Raw genomic sequence first — 21,710 nt, 5'->3', positions numbered from 1 at the left:
ATAGGGAAAGCACAATATAAGGCATACATCAGCGCCTAATCCCACTGCCCCGCTGAAAAGATGTGGGTCTACGTGAGCAGAATCCCCTTTGAGTCATCACTGTCCCTCCTCTCCTTCTCCTCCTCCTCCTCCTCCTCCTCCTCCACCTCCACCACCACCACCACCACCACCACCACCACCACCACCACCACAGGAAGTTCTCAAACTAAAGGCTAAGTCAGTAAGATCGGCTCCATGGCAACAGAATGGCCAGGGCTCTATACCACGGTCCATCACATGCTACTCACTGAACATTAAACAGATGGTTTAACCCCTCTGAGCCTCAAAAATATGGAATCAACCTAAGTATCCATCAATGGATGATCGGATAAAGAAATGTGTGGCCAGGCGCGGTGGCTCACGCCAGTAATCCCAGCACTTTGGGAGGCCGAGGCAGGCGGATCACGAGGTCAGGAGATCGAGACCATCCTGGCAAACACGGTGAACCCCTGTCTCTACTAAAAATACAAAAAATTAGCCGGGCGTGGTGATGGGTGCCTGTAGTCCCAGCTACTTGGGAGGCTCAGGTAGGAGAATGGCGTGAACCTGGGAGGCAGAGCCTGCAGTGCGCCAAGATCGCGCCACTGCACTCCAGCCTGGGCAACAGCGAGACTCCCTCTTAAAAAAAAAAAAAAAAAAAAAAAAAAAAAGAACTGTGTGTCCCTGTTTCCCAACACATGTGTGCAGGGGAGTAGATGACAAGAAATTACTTAATGGATACAATGTATACTATTTGGATGATGGATACACTAAAAGCCCAGACCTCTCTACTATGTAATAGCGCCATGTAACAAAACCACACTGCTACCTCCCTGTAAAGTTAACACACGTGTAACACATCCCTGAGCCTCAATTTCCTCATCTATAAAATAGGAATAATAGAGTATTTTTGGACTTTGCTTGAGTAGCAGACCCTGTACCATTACAACAGCCTCCTGCCCATACCCACCTCCATTATCTCTCTGGTCCAATCCCATTATGTCCCTGTTTCCCAATACATGATGGTTCCCTATTACTTACTGTGTAAAAGTCCTCAGCCTGTCTGTCATAACTCTTTGGAAGCTGACCGTATTTATGCATTTAGCTATATTCCCACTATTCTCCCCCAGGCACCTTCTGCTCATCAACTTGATCTCCTTATGTCTTCTGCACACATCCCATTGCTTCCTGCTCCTGGGCTTTCTTAATACCATGCCCCCCTTATTCCCAACCACCACCAATAGTCATATTAGAACTATGTCCCCTTATTCCCAACCACAACCAATATTCATATACTCCTCTGCTATCCAAATACAACTCTTAAGGCCCAGCTCAGGGCGCATTTCTCCCACAAAACTTGCCCCACTTCATGTTTATCAAATAGTTCAATGAGTTGCAATCTCAACTTCAAGCTCAATTTTAACCAACTTGAAGTCAGGGATAGTATCTCATAAGTGTTACTAGTAACTCCTGGGCACCTGACACAAGGCTGGGCACATAGAAAGCTGAAGTTGATACCAACTGACTGAATCTGCCTGTCACATGCAATGTGACTGCATGCCTACCAGCACTGCCAAAATGTACTCTGGTTTTACTGCAACAGAGAGAATCGCTGCAAAATCCACCCCTTTTCCCTGCCTCCTTCTATAAAAAAACATATGCTATCTGCCAGGGATGCTGTGAGAATTCAATATGATAATATTTTAAAATTCCCTATGCAATGTAGAGCACACAGTAAGAACTCAGTAAAGCAACCATATACAAGATCTGGCCAAGTCAACTTCTCTATAGCTTTGACCTGGATATGAGTATCTTCAGATACAGGACTTTCAGAGCTGAATGCAATGTTAAAGATTTTACCATCAAATCCCCTCACTTAGAAAAGGGGAAACGTTGAGGTTGCATTCTGGGCCCCTGAACTCTTTTTACTTTCTGTCCAGAGAGGAGGTCTGGACAGAAACCAGGGGGAAACCAAGGCTCAAGATGAAATAATGAGTTACTGACACAAAAAGGAGTAGAACCCAGGTTTCTGGATTTCCATTTTCCCATGCAGAGTTTTTCCCACTGTAGCATGCCACTTCCAAAAATACAAAACAACAACAACAAAGTTTGGTCCAGATCAGAAAACTCAAAGGAAGAGGCCATCATCGCATGTTATGTGGAGTCACATGAAACTGGAGCTACCAGCAGGCTTCCCTACAGAGCAAGCTCAACCAATCCCAGGGCAAGGGCTCCTGCCCTTCTGACACACATGCGCTCTCTTGCAGATCTAGAGGCATCAGAACCCAAGGGCAAGGAAAATATACAATGCCCTTATCTTCAGCCCACATGACTGAGCTTAGCCAAGAAAAGAACTTCAGCATCTTTATCAAAGAATCAACATATGCGGTAATAGGAACATTACAGTAGCTGCAATATCAGCCACAATAAAAAACATACAAGTGAACCACAAGCCCAGCCATCAACTTCCTCCCCTCCCCAACCTCTAGATGCCTCTCGCCCCAGGAGATGAGAGATATCACCAATGACTTAGGCAACAATGAACTCCAACCTGGGATCTATCTCCCCCGACCCTACCCCTCAAGTGTGCGCCCAAATCCAGAAAGGTCAGCCAGGGCTATGACCTCCTCTCTGGTCAGAAAGTAGAAAGAGTTCAGGGGCCCAGAATGCAACCTCAAGCAACTGAACTGCAATTCCTGTCTCTCAAGGCTCAGTGTCTTTGTCTCAACCGCCTTCTCTATCATTGTTAGTCTATCTGACCACAGCTTCCTCTCTTCATTAGCTCATATAATTTATAAAAATATATGCAACCTATAGAGCCCCTAGTAGGTGCTAGGTGGCCACAAGACACTAGCTGCTTTGTGTACACCACGTCAACGAATCCCATCTGCAGCATGTAGTTGAGAACATGCAGGTCAGAGAAGGTGTAAGTTATTCAAGGTCTCCCAGCTACTGATTTGCTGAAACACGGCTCAAGCTTAAGTCATCTGTCCTAAGCCCTTCTTATCGCACTGCATGCTGCTCAGGGCAGCTTCTCACTGAGAGCAGCTGGGGCCCAGAAGCTAAGCAGCCCAACCCTGCAGAAAGCATCCTGGGCTGAGAGAGTGGAGCTGTGGCCCTTTGGGGACAACATTTGTTTCTATTAAGCCTTTCTCATCAATTAAGGAGGGGCTTGGCTTTCCAGTGCAGACCTGTGGAAACCCGGGAAACTTCACATGTGCCTCAGAAACCCCACTCAGGGTACTCAGGGAGGAGGAAGCCAATGGGGGGATGTAGCCGTCCTGAGCCTCACTCCCTCTTCAATCTGCAGAGCTTTACTTTTATCTGCTTTATACACTGGGATTCAATATAAGATTTCATTTTAAGAAAGAGTCCTTCTGTTACAAAAGAAAGAAAAAAAGTTGGAAAATCACAGAAATAGATGAACAAGTGCTTTCTAAAAAGAAAGAGTTTGTCCCTCCTTCCCAAGTTAAAACACATCTGCAATGTAAGTTTAAATCATCAGTATCTCCTTAAGAATTTTTATAAATCAGAGCAGCAAGGCAGAATGAGACAAAGAAAAAGGAAGTCATCCCAGAGGAAGAGCACACTGTTCACCAGTTCATCTCTTCCTGCCACAGGTGCCAGACCCCAGGCAGACAAAAGGGTCCCAGGACAAGGCAGAAAGCCCAGGAGCCCCCAGGAAAGTTTCTGGGTCAAAGAAATAATGGAGGGGAAAGGGTATATCTGGTCCTTAACTTCCCACAGTGGGACATTAAAGATTTGTGGGCCGGTGGGACAGCACCCCTCATGGCACAACCAAGTGAGTACAAATTCTTGCAACTTCTCTTCTCCAAATTTAAACAATTATTTCTCTGGAGACACAGATGCTTCTTTATAAATCCAGATTATCTCCCAATAAATTTAACTCAAAGAGACAATGACACACCTGGGTTTGTTTGTTTGTTTGTTTGTTTGTTTGTTTTGAGACAGAGTCTTGCTCTATCTCCCAGGCTGGAGTACAGTGGTGCAATCTCGGCTCACTGCAGCCTCTGCCTCCTGTGTTCAAGTGATTCTCCTGCCTCAGCCTTCCAAACAGCTGGGATTACAGGCACACACCACCACACCCAGCTAATTTTTCTATTTTTAGTAGAGACGGGGTTTCACCATGTAGCTCAGGCTGGTCTTGGACTCCTGACCTCGGGTGATCCACCGGCCTTGGTCTCCCAACGTGCTGGGATTACAGGCATGAGCCACCACACCCAGCCTGACACCTGTTTTTTCTTGTCCTTGCTACCCACTTCTCCCAACTGCCTCCCTCCAAATGAGGGTCTGGGGATTCCTAAAGACAAACACCACCACTTACAAAGGTTACACAGACACACACATACACACACACACACACACACACACACACACACCCATGCACACACTGCCCAACATCTGGTTTCTCCAGTCCCTCTTCTCTAAAGAGCCAGAAATTCCGAGTGTAGGTTCTCAACCGGCACTCCATGCTCTCTGTTTCCTACGTGAAGAGTCAAATGACTCTTCTCCAGTGCCCAGTTCTCTCACTAAGCTGTGCTTTCTCTTCCAGTGAAACCCTCCCAGAGGGCACACTTCCCTTTTTCACTTAATTCCAACTTCCCCAACACACTCATCAGATGAAATCAAGAGGAAATCGACAGATAATGATATCCTAAGTGAGCCTCATGCTTTTACTTCGAAGAAAGCCCTAGCTGAACAACTTGAGGAAAGAATTAGCCCTATTTGAAAGACGAAGACACTGCAGAATAAATCCTATCAGTGAGCCCAAGGCCAGTGAGCCAGTGGACAACTGGACAAGAGCCAAGGTCCCTGAGGACCCCACTCCACTCAGTGTGCCCTAACAATAATAATAATAATAATAATAATAATAGATAATGTGTGGGTGTGTTGTTGCAGGCACTTTTGTGGTTTCGAATGTATTAATTCTCCCATCAACCTTCTGAGGGACAAATATTACTTTCCCCATTTCCAGGTAAGACAACTGCTTAATTAAATAATTCATCCAAAATGATTCAGCTAATAAATGACCTCATTAGGACTCACAGGCAAGTCTGTGGGAGCCCAGGGCTCCTGCTGTTCCCCACTACACGCACGTGAAGGTGCCCTCCCCACTCAGGCTCAGTGAACACGCTCTCGCTTATTTCAGGGGATACCGCAACATCCATAAAACTAAGTTGGATTAACCTATATGCATGAGTGAAAAAGATACCAGTTATATAATCCAACTCAGGCAGTCAGATGCATCTCTGTACCTCTACAGAGATATAGAGTTGAAAACCTGGCTCTACCATTTAATAGCTATATGGTCTTAAACAGATTACTTAACCTCTGTGCCTCAGTTTCTTCATTTGTGACATGACGAGAATAATCTGCTCATAGAATTGTTGCAAGGATTAAATCAGTACTACAGGTGACATGTTTAGAGCAATGCTAGGCACATATTAAATGCCCAAGATCGTGCTATCTAACGCAGAAAATTGGGCCTTGTTTTTTGCTAAGAGTTTCTGTCAAAGATGCAATTCTAATGCCAATTCTTAGACGGTGACACTAGATGTCTCAGGAAGAGAGAATTTCATGTATTCATTGGCATTTACCTCATGTGCTTTAAATCTGTCATTTTTCTACTATATGCTTTTAAAGAAACAGAGCTCCCTCTCAATTCTTCTTCCACTACTTCTCCCAAATTTTGATATTTACCACTCTTGTGATCATTCCCTTTTTTTTTTTTTTTTCAGACGGAGTTTCGCTCTTGTTGCCCAGGCTGGAGTGCAATGGCTCAATCTCGGCTCACTGCAACCTCCACCTCCCAGGTTCAAGTGATTCTCCTGCCTCAGCCTCCTGAGTAGCTGGGATTACAGGCATGTGCCACCATGCCCGGCTAATTTTGTATTTTTAGTAGAGACAGGGTTTCCACCATGTTGGCCAGGATGGTCTCAAACTCCCAACCTCACGTGATCCACCTGCCTCGGCCTCCCAAAGTGCTGGGATTACAGGCGTGAGCCACCGCACCCGGCCAATCATTTATTTCTAAATAGTTTGTCATTTCTACTTTGATTTATCTTTAGCCCGAGAGTTATTTAGAAAGGCGTTCTTACATTTCCAATATGGATTAGCCTGGGGAGGACAATTATTGCATTCATTTCTAATTATATCACTGTTAGGAAACGGCCTATATGACTTTTATTCTGTGAGATTTGGCATTTTCTTTGTGTCTTAATACATGATATTTCTTAATCTTCTATGTGTGTTTCAAAAGAACTTGCATTCTGCTTATCGGATACAAAAATCATTGAAGTCCAATCCTCACATGCCATCCTACTTGCTTTTGCTTCTCCAGACCTGAGGTGGGTCTAGAGAAGAAGGATAAAAAGTCCCAAGGAAGGAAGAAGAGGGGGAAAAGGCCCTCTAGGTAGATGTTATGTACACTAACAAGGAATCTGTGGCTAGGAAGGTTAATTCATCCAGAATCACACAGTTAATAAGGAACACAGCCAAGATTAGAAACCTGGGTGGTCTAATCCAATGTTCACTCCTTCATTAACTCAGAGAGGCATCTCAAGGTCTCATTACCCATCAGCACAGCCACAATGTTCCATGCAAAGTAACAGATTCATTTGTTCATTCATTCATCCGGCAGTATTTATTGCACATCTAACATCTGCCAAGCAACAGTCCATGCGACACAACACCACATGACAGGTGAGGACAGTGCTTAGCCCAAGGAATTATACACCCAAGAGAAGACGCAGTGCCCAACCTTGCCGGAATTCAAGGTTGAGCCTGGGGAAGATGGAAGCTTATTAGAGAATGTTGGCAGAAGTGACTCCTTGGAGAAATTCTGAGGAATGAGTGGATTTACCCAAATGAAACCTAAAAGAAGGCCACTCAGGGTGAGAAGATCAGACCTTCCTCCTGCTTTCTCTCTCATCCCAGGAGCCATTCAAGGAGATTCAAAGAAGGCCTTCTTCTTCCTCCTGGGGATCTCAGGTGTCCTTTAGATCCTTCCTCCTCCACCCCGCACTTCTTCCCTCTCTGACTTCCACTCCCTTCCCCTGTCTCCTGTCCTGGCCTCTGGACACCACCACAGCATTCAGTTCTCAAGGACACAGAGAGGAGGAAGAAAGGAACTAATACTGTCTTACTCCATCCTCAGCCTTCTCCCCAACCCCTCCTTTCAGTCTCTGTCTCACAAGCTTCCTCTCCCTCATGGTCATTCTAGAATACTTAAATAACAGTGACAACGCGCAACCTTCATTAAACACTCAACATGCACTAAGTGAGGATCCCTCTAAGATGTGTGCTTTCTATGGACCATGACAGTTAATCCCTAGGCCAGTCTTCTGGGGATATTCCCCATCTTACAGCTGAGAAAACTAATGCATAAAGACACCAAGTGACCTGCCCAAGATCCTGTGGACAGTGGGCACCTGAGCTAGGAGGGGTGCCTGGGCAGCTGGCTGCCGGGTCTTTGTCCTCAGCCATCTGGAGTATTGCCTCTTAACGGCTGCTCCACCACCACCCTAGCTATAGCATGTAGCACCAGCCACAGGAAATGTGCTTCCAGGGCACTAGAAAACAGATGCCGCAGCCCTGCCGACAAGGTCACAAAAAAACAAAAGACTAAGCAATTGTCAGACAGGCCAGAGGAAGCTAAGGAGACGTGACAACCGAATGCAACGTGGTGTCCTGGATCGCATCCCAGAAGAGAAAGAGGACATAAGTGGAACAACTAGAGAAATCCAAATAAAGTCTAGAGTTGGGTGAATAGTAATGTACCAATATAAGTCTCGTAGTTTTGCTAAGTGTACACTGTAATATAAAATGTGACCAAGTGAGGGAACCAGGAGAGGACTAGACAAGAACTCTCTGTACTATCTTTGCAACTTTTCCATAAATCTAAAAGTAGGCTAAAACTTAAAAATATATTTAAAAAAAAAATCCTGATGCCATACTGAGCTGTCCTAACCCAGACAGCTGAACATACCCAGACAGTATTTGCTCCACTAATCTCTTTAGGTAGGGGTTGAACTTCACTCAGTTTCCAGATGGAGACTGGGGAAAGTTGCCATGGAACTGGTCCAATGCCAAAAACCAGGCTACCCTGAGAGAGGAGATGGGGTGGGGGCAGTTGCCGAGGGGCCTAACATAAAGGTGGCTGGAGATAAGGCCCCTCAGGGACTACAGAATCTGCAGGCAAATACATTTACAGAATATCCCTATTCATCGACCGGACGGTTTGGTTTACAGCTTTACAGGCTTTGGGCTGGGAAGGTACAAGAGAGAATGAGACACACGTGGTCTGTGCTCTTCCAGAGCACAAGAACTAACAGAGCCAGTGGCATCTGAAATTGCAATACCATGTGGCTATTTGTGTATACCACCAAAAATAAAATTTGTGGGGTCTGAGGAAAGGCATGGTCAGTGCTGTCAGCCTGGGAAGCTGGATGACACTGGAACTGAGACTTTGGAGATACGTAGGATTTTGCCAGGAGAAAAATGGAGTAGCTAAGTTTTCACCATGGTAGCCACATCTTCGCCTTCATCGTCTTTCTAAATAGGGGCAACCTTCCATGTCATCTTGGGCTAGGTGTTTAGGTGTAGTTAGGAGCCTTGGAACTCCGTCCTTGGGGATGGACCTGTAAGGTCTGGCTTCATTAGCAAACATATGGGTTCCCTCAGTAAATGTTCCACTTCAGGTAGGTAAAGGTTCACCAGCCCACAGGGAATGGAGCAACACAAATAAGTCGTAATAATGAGTAAAGGATGTGTAAGGGTCAAGCTGTTATTAATCAACTAAGAGACAAATGTTTAATACAGGCCTACCACGCAGAGTGCCAGGCACTGGGGCTCCAGAGGACTATTAAAACTGCTGTTGCATCAGGGGCATATAGTGCAGTTAGGGACACAATCGAATACAGTGTAAGGTGATGCGAAGAAGCAAGACACACATGTTCAACTCTTGAGCCCACCACGTCCCAGATGGGGATCTCAGTCAAACCTGAGTCTCAATTCCTTCACTTGTAAAATGAGAATAATATCTCAATTCCCTTGTTTGTAAATGAGAATAATATAAAAACCCACTTTGCTTTGCAGGGTTGAGAGAATTAGAGACAAGGTATGTAAGGTATGTAGCACAAGTCTGTCCAATAGTAGCTGCTCAATAAATGATCATTGTTATTGTAATTGATATGGTAACAAGAAGTACTAGAAACATTGACCTTAAAGACAAAAGGACCTAGAAGATAAAGGGTCCAACTTATAAAAAGCAATGGACAGTGGTTTCAAACCCACTCCATGGTAACAAACAAACAAACAAAAATACAACCCACTGCAAAGCAACATGCACCCCGTGAGAGCTGCAAGAATGGAGGAGAGTATTCTAGGTTGCAGTTACAGACCACTACTACCTATAAAAAATGAGTTTTGGAAGATGGGTAGAAATTTTGACAAAAGGCAGGGAGGAAGCTTTGGAAGAGAGAGAGGACAACATGAACAAATGTCCCTCCCTTAGCTCCTGCCAATTCCCCCAACTTCCCCCACACTCACAGGAATAAAAATAAAATTAATCCCCTTCTCTCATCCAAGCATCTTCTGGCCTCCGGCTGATGGGGCTGTAATCCCTACTCAATCCCCATCACTCTCAGCTCTGCTTCCTGTGTGCTCACAGAAAAACAGCTCTCCCAGAGAGTGAATCCTCCCAGGTACAGAGAAGCAGGGAGGCAGGAATACTGACTTGTATGAAATTTTATGACTAGAGAAGGACAGAATCTCAGTGAAGTGCAGATTGGTATGTTAAGGTTCAGTTATGATCCAAAGCACCTGGCACATAAAAATGGCTCAATAAATATTTATTAACAAATTAAGCTTTAAAGGGGAAGTACACAGCTCCATGTTGCTGATGGGGTTATAATGTTATCCTAAGGAACTATGATTCCACAAAGATCCTGGAGCTTCCAGTGGGGAAGGAGGCCAACAACAGCCATTTAGGAAGCAGCAAGACACAGAGAGAGTAAAAAGTCAGTCTGGCCTTTAGAGCCCCAGGTGGTCGATTTCATTGGTGTGTCCCTATTAGTGCTGGTCTTTGAAGGGTCATTACATCCACGTCATTTCTAGTCCTCTATAGATCAGTCTCCAAGGGAGCCCAAAGCCTTCAACCTCTATTCCATACATCACTGACTTCTCCATCCATCATCTCCCTTTGATTGGTCCTCTTGTCATGTACTACATGTCTTTGTCTTCCCCTGCGTAATCATTTACCCTTTGATACTAGGACTTTGTCAATTCTGCCTAAACTTGATGCCCAGCAGGATGCTAGGCACACAGAGGTCACAAAGCTCTGATCATGGTGGTCAGCAGGTACCAGGCACATGCGACTCTGCTGATGCTCCCTTGAGTTGTTTATGTGCTTGATGGTTTATACACTAATGGGAGAGTGATTAAGACAATCTAGGATCCTTGCCTTTGTTGTTAAGCCTCAATTCACTCACTTGTAGAATGAGAATAATAGAAAAACCCACTCTGCTTTGCAGGGTTGAGAGGATTAGATACAAGGTATCTTTACGTATCTTTACGTAAGACACCTTATGTATCTCCAACCACCTTTATAAATCTGAAAAGGTCAGATTGGGCTGGAAGAAGCAGCTGAGCTCAAGCATTACTTCTTCTTGGGAACCCATCCAAAGCCTCATGCCCATCTCCCATCTTCCAAAGACTGGCGAACAGGGTCTTCCTGTGGTTGCTTCTATCACAAGGATGATATCCTCATGTGTATTTCTTCTGTTTCTTCCTACCTGACCATGAACTTTCTAAGGGCCAGGAACATGCGTTTATCACCACTACACTCCAGCATCTAGTACAAGGACTGGCACACAGTAGGTATTCAGTACTCAGTAAATGTTTGCTGAATGAAAACAGGGCCATGCAAAAGATCACTAGAGCAGGAACTGTCTGGACTCAGCAGATTTAAAGTTCAGCTGCTGAGAAGTCAGAGAAAACCATGTCCTGGGATAGGCTGGGTAGAGGCACTGCACATTCTTGGCAAGCCTGTCCTCTGTCACTGAAGAAGCAGGCTGTCGAGGGAGCCCACCAAGAAGAGCAGTGCGAGAGATGAGATGAGATGAGACCAGGTGAGTCAGGTCTTGTGACCATGGCCTCAGGAAGGGATGCCCTTCTGTGTGGATGCTGCTACCAGCAGGCCAAGACAGAGGAACTCACAATAACAGTGGTGGGTGATTGTCACAGATTATCTCATTTTACCCTCACGATGATCCTATGGGAAAAGGGTGATGAGCCACTTTACAAGGGCAACTCTTGCGGCCTCAGTCCCTGTAGACTTCAAAGCCTCAGGACAGGCTCACAGACAATTAAGCATTTTATAAAACCACACATTCTTAAGGTTGGTGAAGGCCTTATATCTCTGAGTTCACCTCCCCTCCAAGAGATGCTCAAATTCCTACAACATTCAACATTCCAACAAGCTTCTTGCCTCCTTCCCATGCTGGAGGGTACACCATCTACTCCATCCTTGGGCAGCTCTGTCTACTAAAAATGCTTTCTTACAGATTCCTCATTTCTACCCATCAACCCCACATGTTCTCCTTGTATCTACCCAGAGCAAAGCCAATCTCAGGCACTGAAAGCCCTCCAGCTATCGGGAGGCAGTTACCACCTCCCCTCCCCAGGATTTAGAAAGAACACCACAGAAAGAGATTGCATAGGCTGCTCAATATGAAATTTGTTTCATGCAGGTTAACAAATGCTTCTAATTGATAACGGAAATCAGAGGGAGAAGACGCATATCTTGTTTCAGTGAGGGTGATCCCTGGGAGTCTGGCTGGGGAAAGGGGATAAGAGGAGGTGAACTGACACCAAAATCCACGTAACCTTAACAGTCTTCACAGAAAAACCTATAATAACGCCAGAAGGGACTTCTGAGATCAACTCAATTCCTTGTTGTACAAAGGAGGAATTGAGAAGCAGAGAAGTTAAGTGATGCAAAGAAGCACAGTGATCAGAGTCTTGGAACCTGCCACCTGTGTCCCTTTGTCCCGCGCTGCCATGCATCTGCTCCAAGACGCTACAGAAGCCACCCTGTGATTTCAGAACAATCCTCCCACAATAACACCACCATCTCCAGTCTCACTTTCACCACATCCCCAAGAGGGAAGGGGAGGAAACCTATCATTAATTCCATTGTACAGAGGGTAACCATGAGGCACCGAGGAGAGGCAAAGAGACTTGCTCAGGGTTCCCAGGCAAATTAAATTTCTTCTTGGAACTCAAAGCTCAGTTAAGACTCTTTGCTCATTGTTGACAATGAGATACTGAAAGGGGCCATGGAGTATCTTCCTCTGGAAATGGATTTCCTAATAAATGGAAGAGTCTGCTACTCAGTTTTGTACTTTTTTATGGTTGCTGGGTATGCTGACACAGAGAGATCTTCAAAATCGTGCTCTTCTTTTCCTTCTGCCTCCCCAACCACCGTGCTTCAAGGGAAGGAGCACTGTGGAGAGTGTCAAGAGCCTGGGTTCCTCTCCTGGTGGTGCCCTGGCCGGCTCTGTGTCCTGGAGCATCCCTCCTACCCCGTGAGCAGCAGTTTCCCCATCTATAAAAACAGGGGCAATAAATTCTGCCCCATCAGTAACCTGGACGCTGTGAGGCTGAGATGACTAAGCACAAGCCTGAGGCAGGGAGGCCACTCCCACAACAGGCAACTGTCCCTTTGCTTCTCTCACTTCCCCAGCTACCTGCCTCCTCCGCAGCCCTGCTACACAGGACAGGTGAAACAGGCATGAAGGTCTCATCCAAGCAAGGGAGGAAAAGGATAAACTCTTGTAACATCATCCCAACAGTCCCTGACATCTGCATTTTCCAAAGAGCACTCACAGTTATTAGCATAATATTTCACCATTTAATAAGTCCTCCGTGCCATGCACCCTAAAAGTGTTCTTACGCATGTTCTGTTGCATTTCGACCTTAAAAGTACCCATTTTACAAATGACAAAACTTAGGCTGGGAGTTTAAGGGATCACCAGTAAGCAGTGGAGCCAGGAGGCAACCTCAGTTCTAATCCAGTCCAGTGCTTCCCAAACTGTAATGTGCCCGTGAATCACCTGGGGAAATTGATGAATAATTAGATTCTGATTCTGCGGCTGCTACACTTGTGACAAGCTCCAAAGTAGATGGACTGAACTCTTGAGTGTCAAGGGCTAGATTTTAATTCTATTAAGGTAGAACCTGTGCCAGTGAATCTCCAAGACTTAGCACTGGACCTCCCCATAGAATACACTCAATAATTATGTACTGCATGAGTCAATGAATATCTGGCTTAAAATCCCATGCGTTAACCCTTTTCTGTGTCAAGTTCCATTGTATCATCTGATTCTCCCAACAAATTCCTAGGGTATGATCATTCCCATTTGATAGATAAGGAAACAGAGACTTAGAGTAAGTAGCCTAAGGCTTTACAGCTTTTGCGCAGCCAAGGCTGGAGGCAGTCTACCTTCAGATCCTTTGACCTAACCACAGCTGTTCCAAAAGATACGGCGGGGGAGGGGGGACAATGACACCCGTGGATAACAATTACAGACCACCGGTTGGAGAGGAGCTGACCCATCCCAGCATGTGACCGGCTCACAGCTCCAGAGGTCACCAGGGAGCTCTGAGCTGCTCCCTGGGGGAAGGGGCAGCCAGGCCTATAGCCCCTCAGGAGAGAAACAGGAAAGGGAGAAGGAGGCTGGTCCTGGGCATAGTGCCAGGCAGCAATGGGCAGGTGGTGAAGGGACCCCTGACCTCCCCGGCCCAAGCACCCACTTCGGGAACCAGCTCTGGACAGACACTGTCCAGCTTGCAGGGTGGGAGGGTTAGAGGCGTTCAGGAAAATCATTGCCTAGCGATGAATCACCGGGCACATGACCCCGCGGGGGAGGGGAGAAGAGGGGAGGGGAGGGTGCGGAACCCGCGCGGGAAGCGGTGGGGGCTTGGGGAGGGCAAACCTCCGGCTCGGGCCCCCTCCAGCCTCGTCTTGGGGAGCAAAGGGAAGCCCCTCTCCCATGCAGCAACCCTCTTGGCAGCACCCCGCCTGCGGCGAAACTCACGGCCTTCAGCTGCTCCAGCCGGTCCTTCATCCTGAAGCCCAGGCGCCCGGAGGCAGGTAGCGCGTCCCAGGTGAGCGCGTCCCAGGTGAGCTGCCGGAAGCGGCGGCCGGGCCCGCCGGGGCGAAGGAGCTGGAGGCGCAGGCGGCGGCGGGTGGCGGCCGCTAGCTAGCAGGAGCGTCCGAGGCCACGGGAGCCTCCGCCGCGCCGCCCCCTCCGCCCCCACCGGCGCCGCGGCGCTCCAAATCCGGCTCCCGGGCCGGCGCCGGCGCAGCGCTGATCCGCCCGGGACCCGCCCCTACCTGGCCGCGCCCCGCGCTCCTTCTTAAAGGGCCCGCGTCCCGCCACCGCCCAGCCGCCCGGGGCGTCTCCAAAGCCCCCTTCCCTAACCCGAGAGCACTCCAGATACGCGTGGAGTCCGGGGAGAGGCCCCTGCACCGGCGGATCCTGCCGCAGGGCCGAGGAAGAGCAAGAGCGACTGTCTGGCTGCGGTCATTCGCTGTCTGTGCCGGGCTCCTCGCTAGGATCCAGTTCTTAGCCGACTCGTTGCTAGGCGGGGACAAGCTCCTGAAAACAAATAAGACAATGTGATGTGGGCTACATTGGATGGCAGTCCAGTGTTCTAAAAATATCCCGCCAGGGGGAAGGCCTTCCGAGTAGCGGGATCCCGCGCAGCCTCCGGGCTGCTGGCAGTGAAAGTGGGGGGATGGGGGAGGTGTCCAGAGGAAAGACCTGGAGATACAGGACGGTCAGGGTGGTCAGAGAATTTGGATCTTTTGCTTGTTGGAAATCGGGACCGCTCCAAGAAACGTAAGCAGCTCGATGTCGTTAGTGCCAGTGGAGACACTTGGCACTCACAATTTGCATACGTTTGGGAAAGCATCGTTTCTCAAGAGGACCCCGTTCCCGTGTCTGTAAATCAGAGATGATACCCACTTCGTAGTTTGCTGTGAAGCCTGTGAGCGAGGAGGGGCTTTAAAATACAGAGCTTTGCACTGGAGCGCTCCCCCTCCTCGCAGCCTGCGCGGTGTGCAGGTGGTTCCTAGGCAGCTTCTGCTTCCGGAAAAGCAGATCGTCCCGTTATCTCGTCTTCTCCCCGCCTCTCCCTCTTCTCCCTACCCAATTTGTCTTCTTGGGAACAAATGACACATTCATCAGAGTGGAGCTCCACAAACGGGACTGACGAGCCGAAGATTTAATTCTGAAGAATAGGATCTGCTCTGTGCTTTCAGATTAAAAGGCTGTAAATATCTTTGTAATTCTAGCAGTACTTTGCCCTCTTCTGCCATCTGAATGCGTGCTCCCTGCTGACCTTATCGGCTCCCATAAAGATACGGTGCGTATGGCAGAGGTCGGGCTTTGAGCCGGCCCCGCGGGTCTCGGCCCTAGTTCTCTCTCGCGTGCGGCACACTTCCCTCTGCCCGCTGTGCTCGCTGAGCAGGGTGTCCCCTCCCTAGTACCGGGAGGGCTTCCGCGCCCCCTGGTGGTCATACTAGGAAAGGCGAGTAGGTCAGAAATACACGCTGTCCCACCTCCTTCCCCTAACACGTTTGGGGAGTTTGGGGGGGTTGTTTGTTTGTTTGTTTGTTTGTTTTTAGACAGAGTCTCACTCTGTTGCCCAGGTTGAGTGCAGTGGCGCGATCACCAATGTCTGCAGCCTCGATCCCCTGGGCCCAACCCATCCTCCCATCTCAGCCTCCCAAGTAGCTGGTATTACAGGCGCGCGCCACTATGCCCGGCTAATTTTTGTATTTTTTTTTGTTGTTGTTTTTGTTTTTTGTAGAGATGGGGTTTTGCCATGTTTCCCAGGCTGGTCTGGAACTCCTGTACTCAAGCGATCCGCCCGCCTCGGCCTCTCGAAGGGCTGGGATTACAGGCGTGCGCCACTGTGCCCTGCCCCTTAACACATTTTTGTTAGTGGGGATAGGTACGTCCCCACACTTCAAGAAAATAGAGCCTTCTGAGAGAGGCCGAGATATGAATAACCCTTCACGTTAGGAATCTGAAAAGGACTATTGGGGTCTGGAGTAAGAAATTCTGTTTCTACAGCAGGAATCAAGGTGGCCTGTCAGCCTCTGCTCAGAGGGTTCCTGTTACAGGATAATTGTTTTGAAAAGAGTAAAATCTTGACTCCTCTACAAATATAAAATGCACACACATCAAAGACTTTAATTCATTAATGAATGAGGAGACCAGTAAAGGGCTAGCCCTGTCCAGAGGAAAACACAAAGTGTACACACATATATAGGCCATCAGGAATGCTGAAATGAACATGTTAATAAATGCACAACTGGCCGGGTGCAGTGGCTCACGCCTGTAATCCCAGCACTGTGGGAGGCTGAGGCAGGCAGATCACTTGAAGTTAGGAGTTCGAGACCAGCCTGACCAACATCTTGAAACCTCATCTCTACTAAAAATACAAAAAATTAGCATGACAGTGCACGCCTATAAATCCCAGCTACTCGAGAGGCTGAGGCAGAAGAATCTCTGGAACCTGGGAAGCAGAGGTTGCAGTGAACTGAGATCATACCACTGCACTCCAGCCTGGACCACAGAGCAAAACTCTGTCTTAAAAATTATATTTTTTAATAAAAATAAATAAATAATAAATGCAGAACTGGCCTCGGGGTGCTGGGAGAGCAATTGCACTTCTACCAGGCAAAATTCATTTGCATCTCTATGGACAAGAATCATTGGCATTCCTATGAATTTTCTACAACTTACCAAGTTGGAAAATAGCTGCAAGATTTTATAAGGCACAAATCACTAAAAAATCAGGTAATCCAGAAAGGGGCTTTAGATAAGGCCTAGCATGCCATAAGACACCCAATAATTTTTGGAGTTTTTGCCATTTTAACTTTTTTAGTTTTTCCAGACATTCCCAAGGTGGCACCTTCCATAGTTGTACAGTGTCAACTGTGTTAAAAGTTCTTTGTTGGGGACTGTTGTGGGGTGGGGGGAGGGGGGAGGGACAGCATTAGGAGATATACCTAATGTTAAATGACAAGTTAATGAGTGCAGCACACCAACATGGCACATGGATACATATGTAACAAACCTGCACTTTGTGCACATGTACCCTAGAACTTAAAGTATAATAATAATAATAAAAAATTCTTCATCAGCTTGGGCAACAGAGTGACACCCCGTTTCTACAAAGCTTACATAAATTGAGCCGGGTGCAGTGACTCACGCCTGTAGTCGTAGCACTTTGGGAGGCTGAGGCAGGTGGATCATGAGGTCAGGAGATCGAGACCATCTTGGCCAACATGGTGAAATCCCGTCTCTACTAAAAATACAAAAATTAGCTGGGCATGGTGGTGTGTGCTTGTAATCCCAGCTACTTGGGAGGCTGAGGCAGGAGAATTGCTTGAACCCGGGGGGCAGAGGCTGCAGTGAGAATTGCTTGAACCCGGGAGGCAGAGGTTGCAATGAGGCGAGATCGCGCCACTGCACTCCAGCCTGGTGACAGAGCAAGGCTCTGTCTCAAAAAAAAAAAAAAAAAATTAGCCAGGTATAGTGGTGCGCACATGTAGTCCCCAGCTACTCAGTAGGCTGAGGTGCAGGATTGCTTGAGCCCAGAATTTTGAGGCTGCAGTGAGCTATGATCACGCCACTGCACTCCAGGCTGGGTGACAGAGGGAGACATGTCTCAAAAAAAAAAATTAAAAGTATATATATTCCTTTAAAAAGAGTAACAGGATATTCATAATGAAGCACATGTAAAGGGCAATTGGATAATTGTGGCTTTAAACTCCTTGTAATTAAAGATATAAGCCATCTAATGTATTTCCTCGTTTGAATGTTTGAATAGCCATACTGAATTTTACTGCACTTTTATAACTTTGTTTTGTTCTGATATCTCACACAATCACTCAGGGAGGGAGTTAGGGTAGATATTATTATCCCCATTTTATTATAAATTAAATTAAGTACAGAGAAATAAGATGATTTTCCCAAGCTCACATAGCATGCTGATAGGCATGCTGCAAAAGGCAGTGGTTGCCTGCCCCGGCTGTGGAGCCAAACTACCCAGTTCAAATCTCAGTTCTACCACTAATGGTTGTGTGACCTTCAGCAATTGATTTAATGCCCCTGTGCCTCAATGTCCTTATCCGTAAGCAAAGATAATAATAATACCCATCTCTGCTGGGCGCGGTGGCTCACACCTGTAATCCCAGCACTTTGGGAGGCCGAGGTGGGTGGATCACCTGAGGTCAGGAGTTCGAGACCAGCCTGGCCAACATGGTGAAACCCTGTCTCTACTAAAAATACAAAAATCAGCCAAGCATGGTGGCTCATGCCTGTAATGCCAGCAACTCAGGCGGCTGAGGCATGAGAATTGCTTGAATCTGGAAGGAGGAGGTTGCAGTGAGCCAAGATTGCACCACTGCACTATAGCCTGGGTGACAGAACAATACTCTGTCTCAAAAAACTAATAATAATAAATAATAATAATAGTACCCATTGCATGGGTTTTTGTGAAGATAAGTGAGTTAATATATATGAGAATTGTTACTTCCGTAATTCAATAACTTGAAAAAAAGTCTGCTAACCCTTTATAACTGCACTGCTTTCTCAGAGAGCATGGGAAACTGAGAAATGCCTGGAATAGTTCATTCACAGATAAAATAATAACCATCTTGATATTCAGAGTCAGCATTTTCCAACATAAGTTCAGCATTCTCCAACATAATGCTGCATTTATAAACATAAGTTCAACAACACAACCCATTTCAAGACATCCTCCAAAGAAAAATGAGTTTGGAAAACATGGCAAAATACATCCCTCAGCTTAGGGAATCATGACCGCACATTTGCGGGAGAAAGGGGAGGGGAATGAATAGTCGTGGGGAGAACATTTCAGAGGCAGACTGATAAAGAGCCAATGATTCATATGGAGACCAATAAGCTCTGGTATAAAGTTAAGAAAAGAGATCGGGTGTGATGGCCCACACCTGTAATCCCAGCACTTTGGGAGGTCAAGGTGGGCAGATCAACTGAGGTCAGGAGTTCGAGACCAGCCTGGCCAACATGGTGAAACCCTGTCTTTACTAAAAATACAAAAATTAGCCAGGTGTGGTGGTATAGCACCTGTAGTCCCAGCTACTTGGGAGGCTGAGGTGGGAGAATGCTTGAACCCCGGGGGGTGGAGGCTGCAATGAGCCAAGATTGCACCACTGCACTCTCCAGCCTGGGCAACACAGCAAGACTCTTATCTAAAAAAAAAAAAAAAGCAAGAAAGAAAAGAGAAGCTACCAAAACCCCAAGACTCCGATATTTTCCCCATCACCTTTCCCTGGAATAGAAATTAGGATGAAAGATTATTAATTCAAAAAAAAGCACAAACTCAGTGGTCCCAGTTTCATTTGAATCCTATTCCTGGCTTAGCCCCACATGTGCACTGTTTGGGACTGCTGAGAACCTAAGAACAACATCTGGAGATAAATCCAAGGTAGGGCAGATTTTACATGATGGTGAAGATGGCAATAACCACATTTACTGCCATATCTCCCTTTTTTTTTTTTTTTTTTTTTTAGATGGAGTCTCACTCTTGTTGTCCAGGCTGGAGTGTAGTGGTGTCATCTTGGCTCACTGCAACCTCTGCCTCCTGGGTCCAAGTGATTCTCCTGCCTCATCCTCCCAAGTAGCTGGGATTACAGGCGCCCGCCATGACACCAGGCTAATTTTTGTATTTTTAGTAGAGACAGTGTTTCACCAGTTTGGCCAGGCTGGTTTTGAACTCCTGACCTCAGGTGATCCACCCACCTCAGCCTCCTAAAGTGCTGGGATTACAGGCGTGAGCCACTGCGCCCTGCCCATATCTTGCTTTAAAAGTCACAAAGTATTTTCACTTAATATATCTATTGATCCTCAGAAGTACCCCCAGAATTTAGATCCTGCAGGTGTTTTAATCTCTATTTTGGAGGTGAAGAGCCTGAGGCTGGGAAATGGAAAATGACTTTTCAAAAATAACTAAGAAGTAACAGTATAAAACACAATCAACTGTTGTCCCCCTTCTCCTTATCTTTCTGGCAGTATGCCATGTGTCTCTGCCCAGCAGTACTGAAGAGTGGCATGTGTTTAGAGCAGCAGAACGCTCATCATTGCACTCTTCAAAGCATCCTTAAGTTCTGTGTTCCTCATGCTGTAGATCAAAGGGTTCAGCACAGGGGTAATGAAGGTGTAAAGCAGAGACACTGCCTGGCCCCTCTCAGGACAGTAGCTAGAGCTGGGACACAAGAAGACGAGGCGTGTACATCAGTCCTGGAGGAGAACCACAGTCAGGTGGGAGGAAAGGTGGAGAAGGCCTTGTGCCTCCCCTCTGCAGAGCAGATCTTCAGGATGGCGGCCATGATGATGACATAGGAAAGAGTGATGAGCAGGAAGGGGACGGTGAGAACGGTGATGCTGACCCAGACATAGTGGGCTCATGGACCCAGGTATCTGCACAGGCCAGTCTCATGACAGGGAGGACATCACAGTAGAACATGCTGCTTTCTTTGCTGCTGCATAAAGGGAGTTGGAAGATAAGCATGGTCAGCTGCATGGCTAAGAAGAACCCCAGCAGCAGAGACCCCAGGGTCAGCTGGACACACAACTTCCAACTCATGATGAGGCTGTAACAGAGAGGATGACAGATGGCCACAAGCCAGTCAAAGCCCACGACGGCCAGCAGGATGCAGTCAGCCCTTCCCAGGAAGATGAAGAAGAACATTTGGGCTCCACAGCCAGGCAGGGAAATGAGGTTTCTCCCCATGGACAGGACATTGGCCAGAGTCAGAGGGGCAATGGTGAACAAGTAGAAGATCTCCAGAGCTGCAAAGTTTGTCAGGAAGAAGTACATGGAGGCTGGGCATGGTAGCTCATGCCTGTAACCCCAGCATTTTGGAAGGCAGAGGCGGGTGGATCACCTGAGGTCAGGAGTTCAAGACCAGCCTGGTCAACATGGTGAAACCCCACCTCTACTAAAAATACAAAAATTAGCTGGGTGTGGTGGTATGCCCCTGTAATCCCAGCTTCTAGGGAGGCTGAGGCAGGAGAATTGCTTGAACCCAGGAGGTGGAGTTGCAGTGAGCCGAGATCGAGCCATTGCACTCCAGCCTGGGTGACAAAGTGAGACCCTGCCTTTAAAAAACAAACAAACAAACAAACAAACAAAAAACACTGCCTTCTTTTAAAGGCTGAATAATATTCCATTGTATGTATATGCTACCTTTTGTTTACCCATTCTTCTGCTCATGGACACTGAACTATTTCCACTTTTTGGCTATTTTGAATAATGCTGCTGGGAACATTGGTGCACAAATACATCTTTGAGTCAGCACTGAAATTTAAAACACACTATACCATTCCCAGACCACAAAGCCCTCTACTTCGATCTCTTGCCTGGTTGTCAAGAGTACAGCCTCTAGTCTAGGTTCTAATTACTGATCTGATTGACCAAGGATATGACCTCGGATAACTTGTTGAAGCTTTCTGCTGCAACTTCTTTATCTATAAATATAAAGGTAAGACGCAGGTCAAAAAAATTGTTGTGAGAATAAGTGTATCTGGCTCCCAGTCAGCTCTTCA

At 46.9% G+C, this 21,710-nt stretch overlaps 1 protein-coding gene and 1 pseudogene across 10 annotated transcripts in view; both read right to left on the bottom strand.

Moving 5' to 3' along the window:
* The window catches only part of STX3 (syntaxin 3), a 51,817-nt gene extending 36,238 nt beyond the window's left edge, over positions 1–15,579 (bottom strand). For all 10 annotated transcript variants that reach the window (XR_004029670.1, XM_030810861.1, XM_030810862.1 and 7 more), the window contains exons 1-2: positions 15,072–15,579; positions 14,139–14,702 (exon numbers count right to left, since the gene is read on the bottom strand). Coding sequence is in view for 9 of the 10 variants with exons in the window: in XM_030810861.1 (XP_030666721.1) it covers positions 14,139–14,168 (30 nt within the window). In the remaining variant the exon portion in view is untranslated. The remainder of the gene's footprint in view (positions 1–14,138; positions 14,703–15,071) is intronic.
* A 4,472-nt stretch (positions 15,580–20,051) lies between these two features.
* Positions 20,052–21,050, bottom strand: LOC100591693 (annotated as a pseudogene).
* Between the last annotated feature and the right edge of the window lie 660 nt (positions 21,051–21,710).

The sequence above is a fragment of the Nomascus leucogenys genome, chromosome 4 (genome assembly GCF_006542625.1).
Source record: "Nomascus leucogenys isolate Asia chromosome 4, Asia_NLE_v1, whole genome shotgun sequence".
NCBI lineage: Eukaryota > Metazoa > Chordata > Mammalia > Primates > Hylobatidae > Nomascus > Nomascus leucogenys.
The sequence above is the reverse complement of the archived record's forward strand: the minus strand, read 5'-3'. Positions and strand labels throughout refer to the sequence as shown.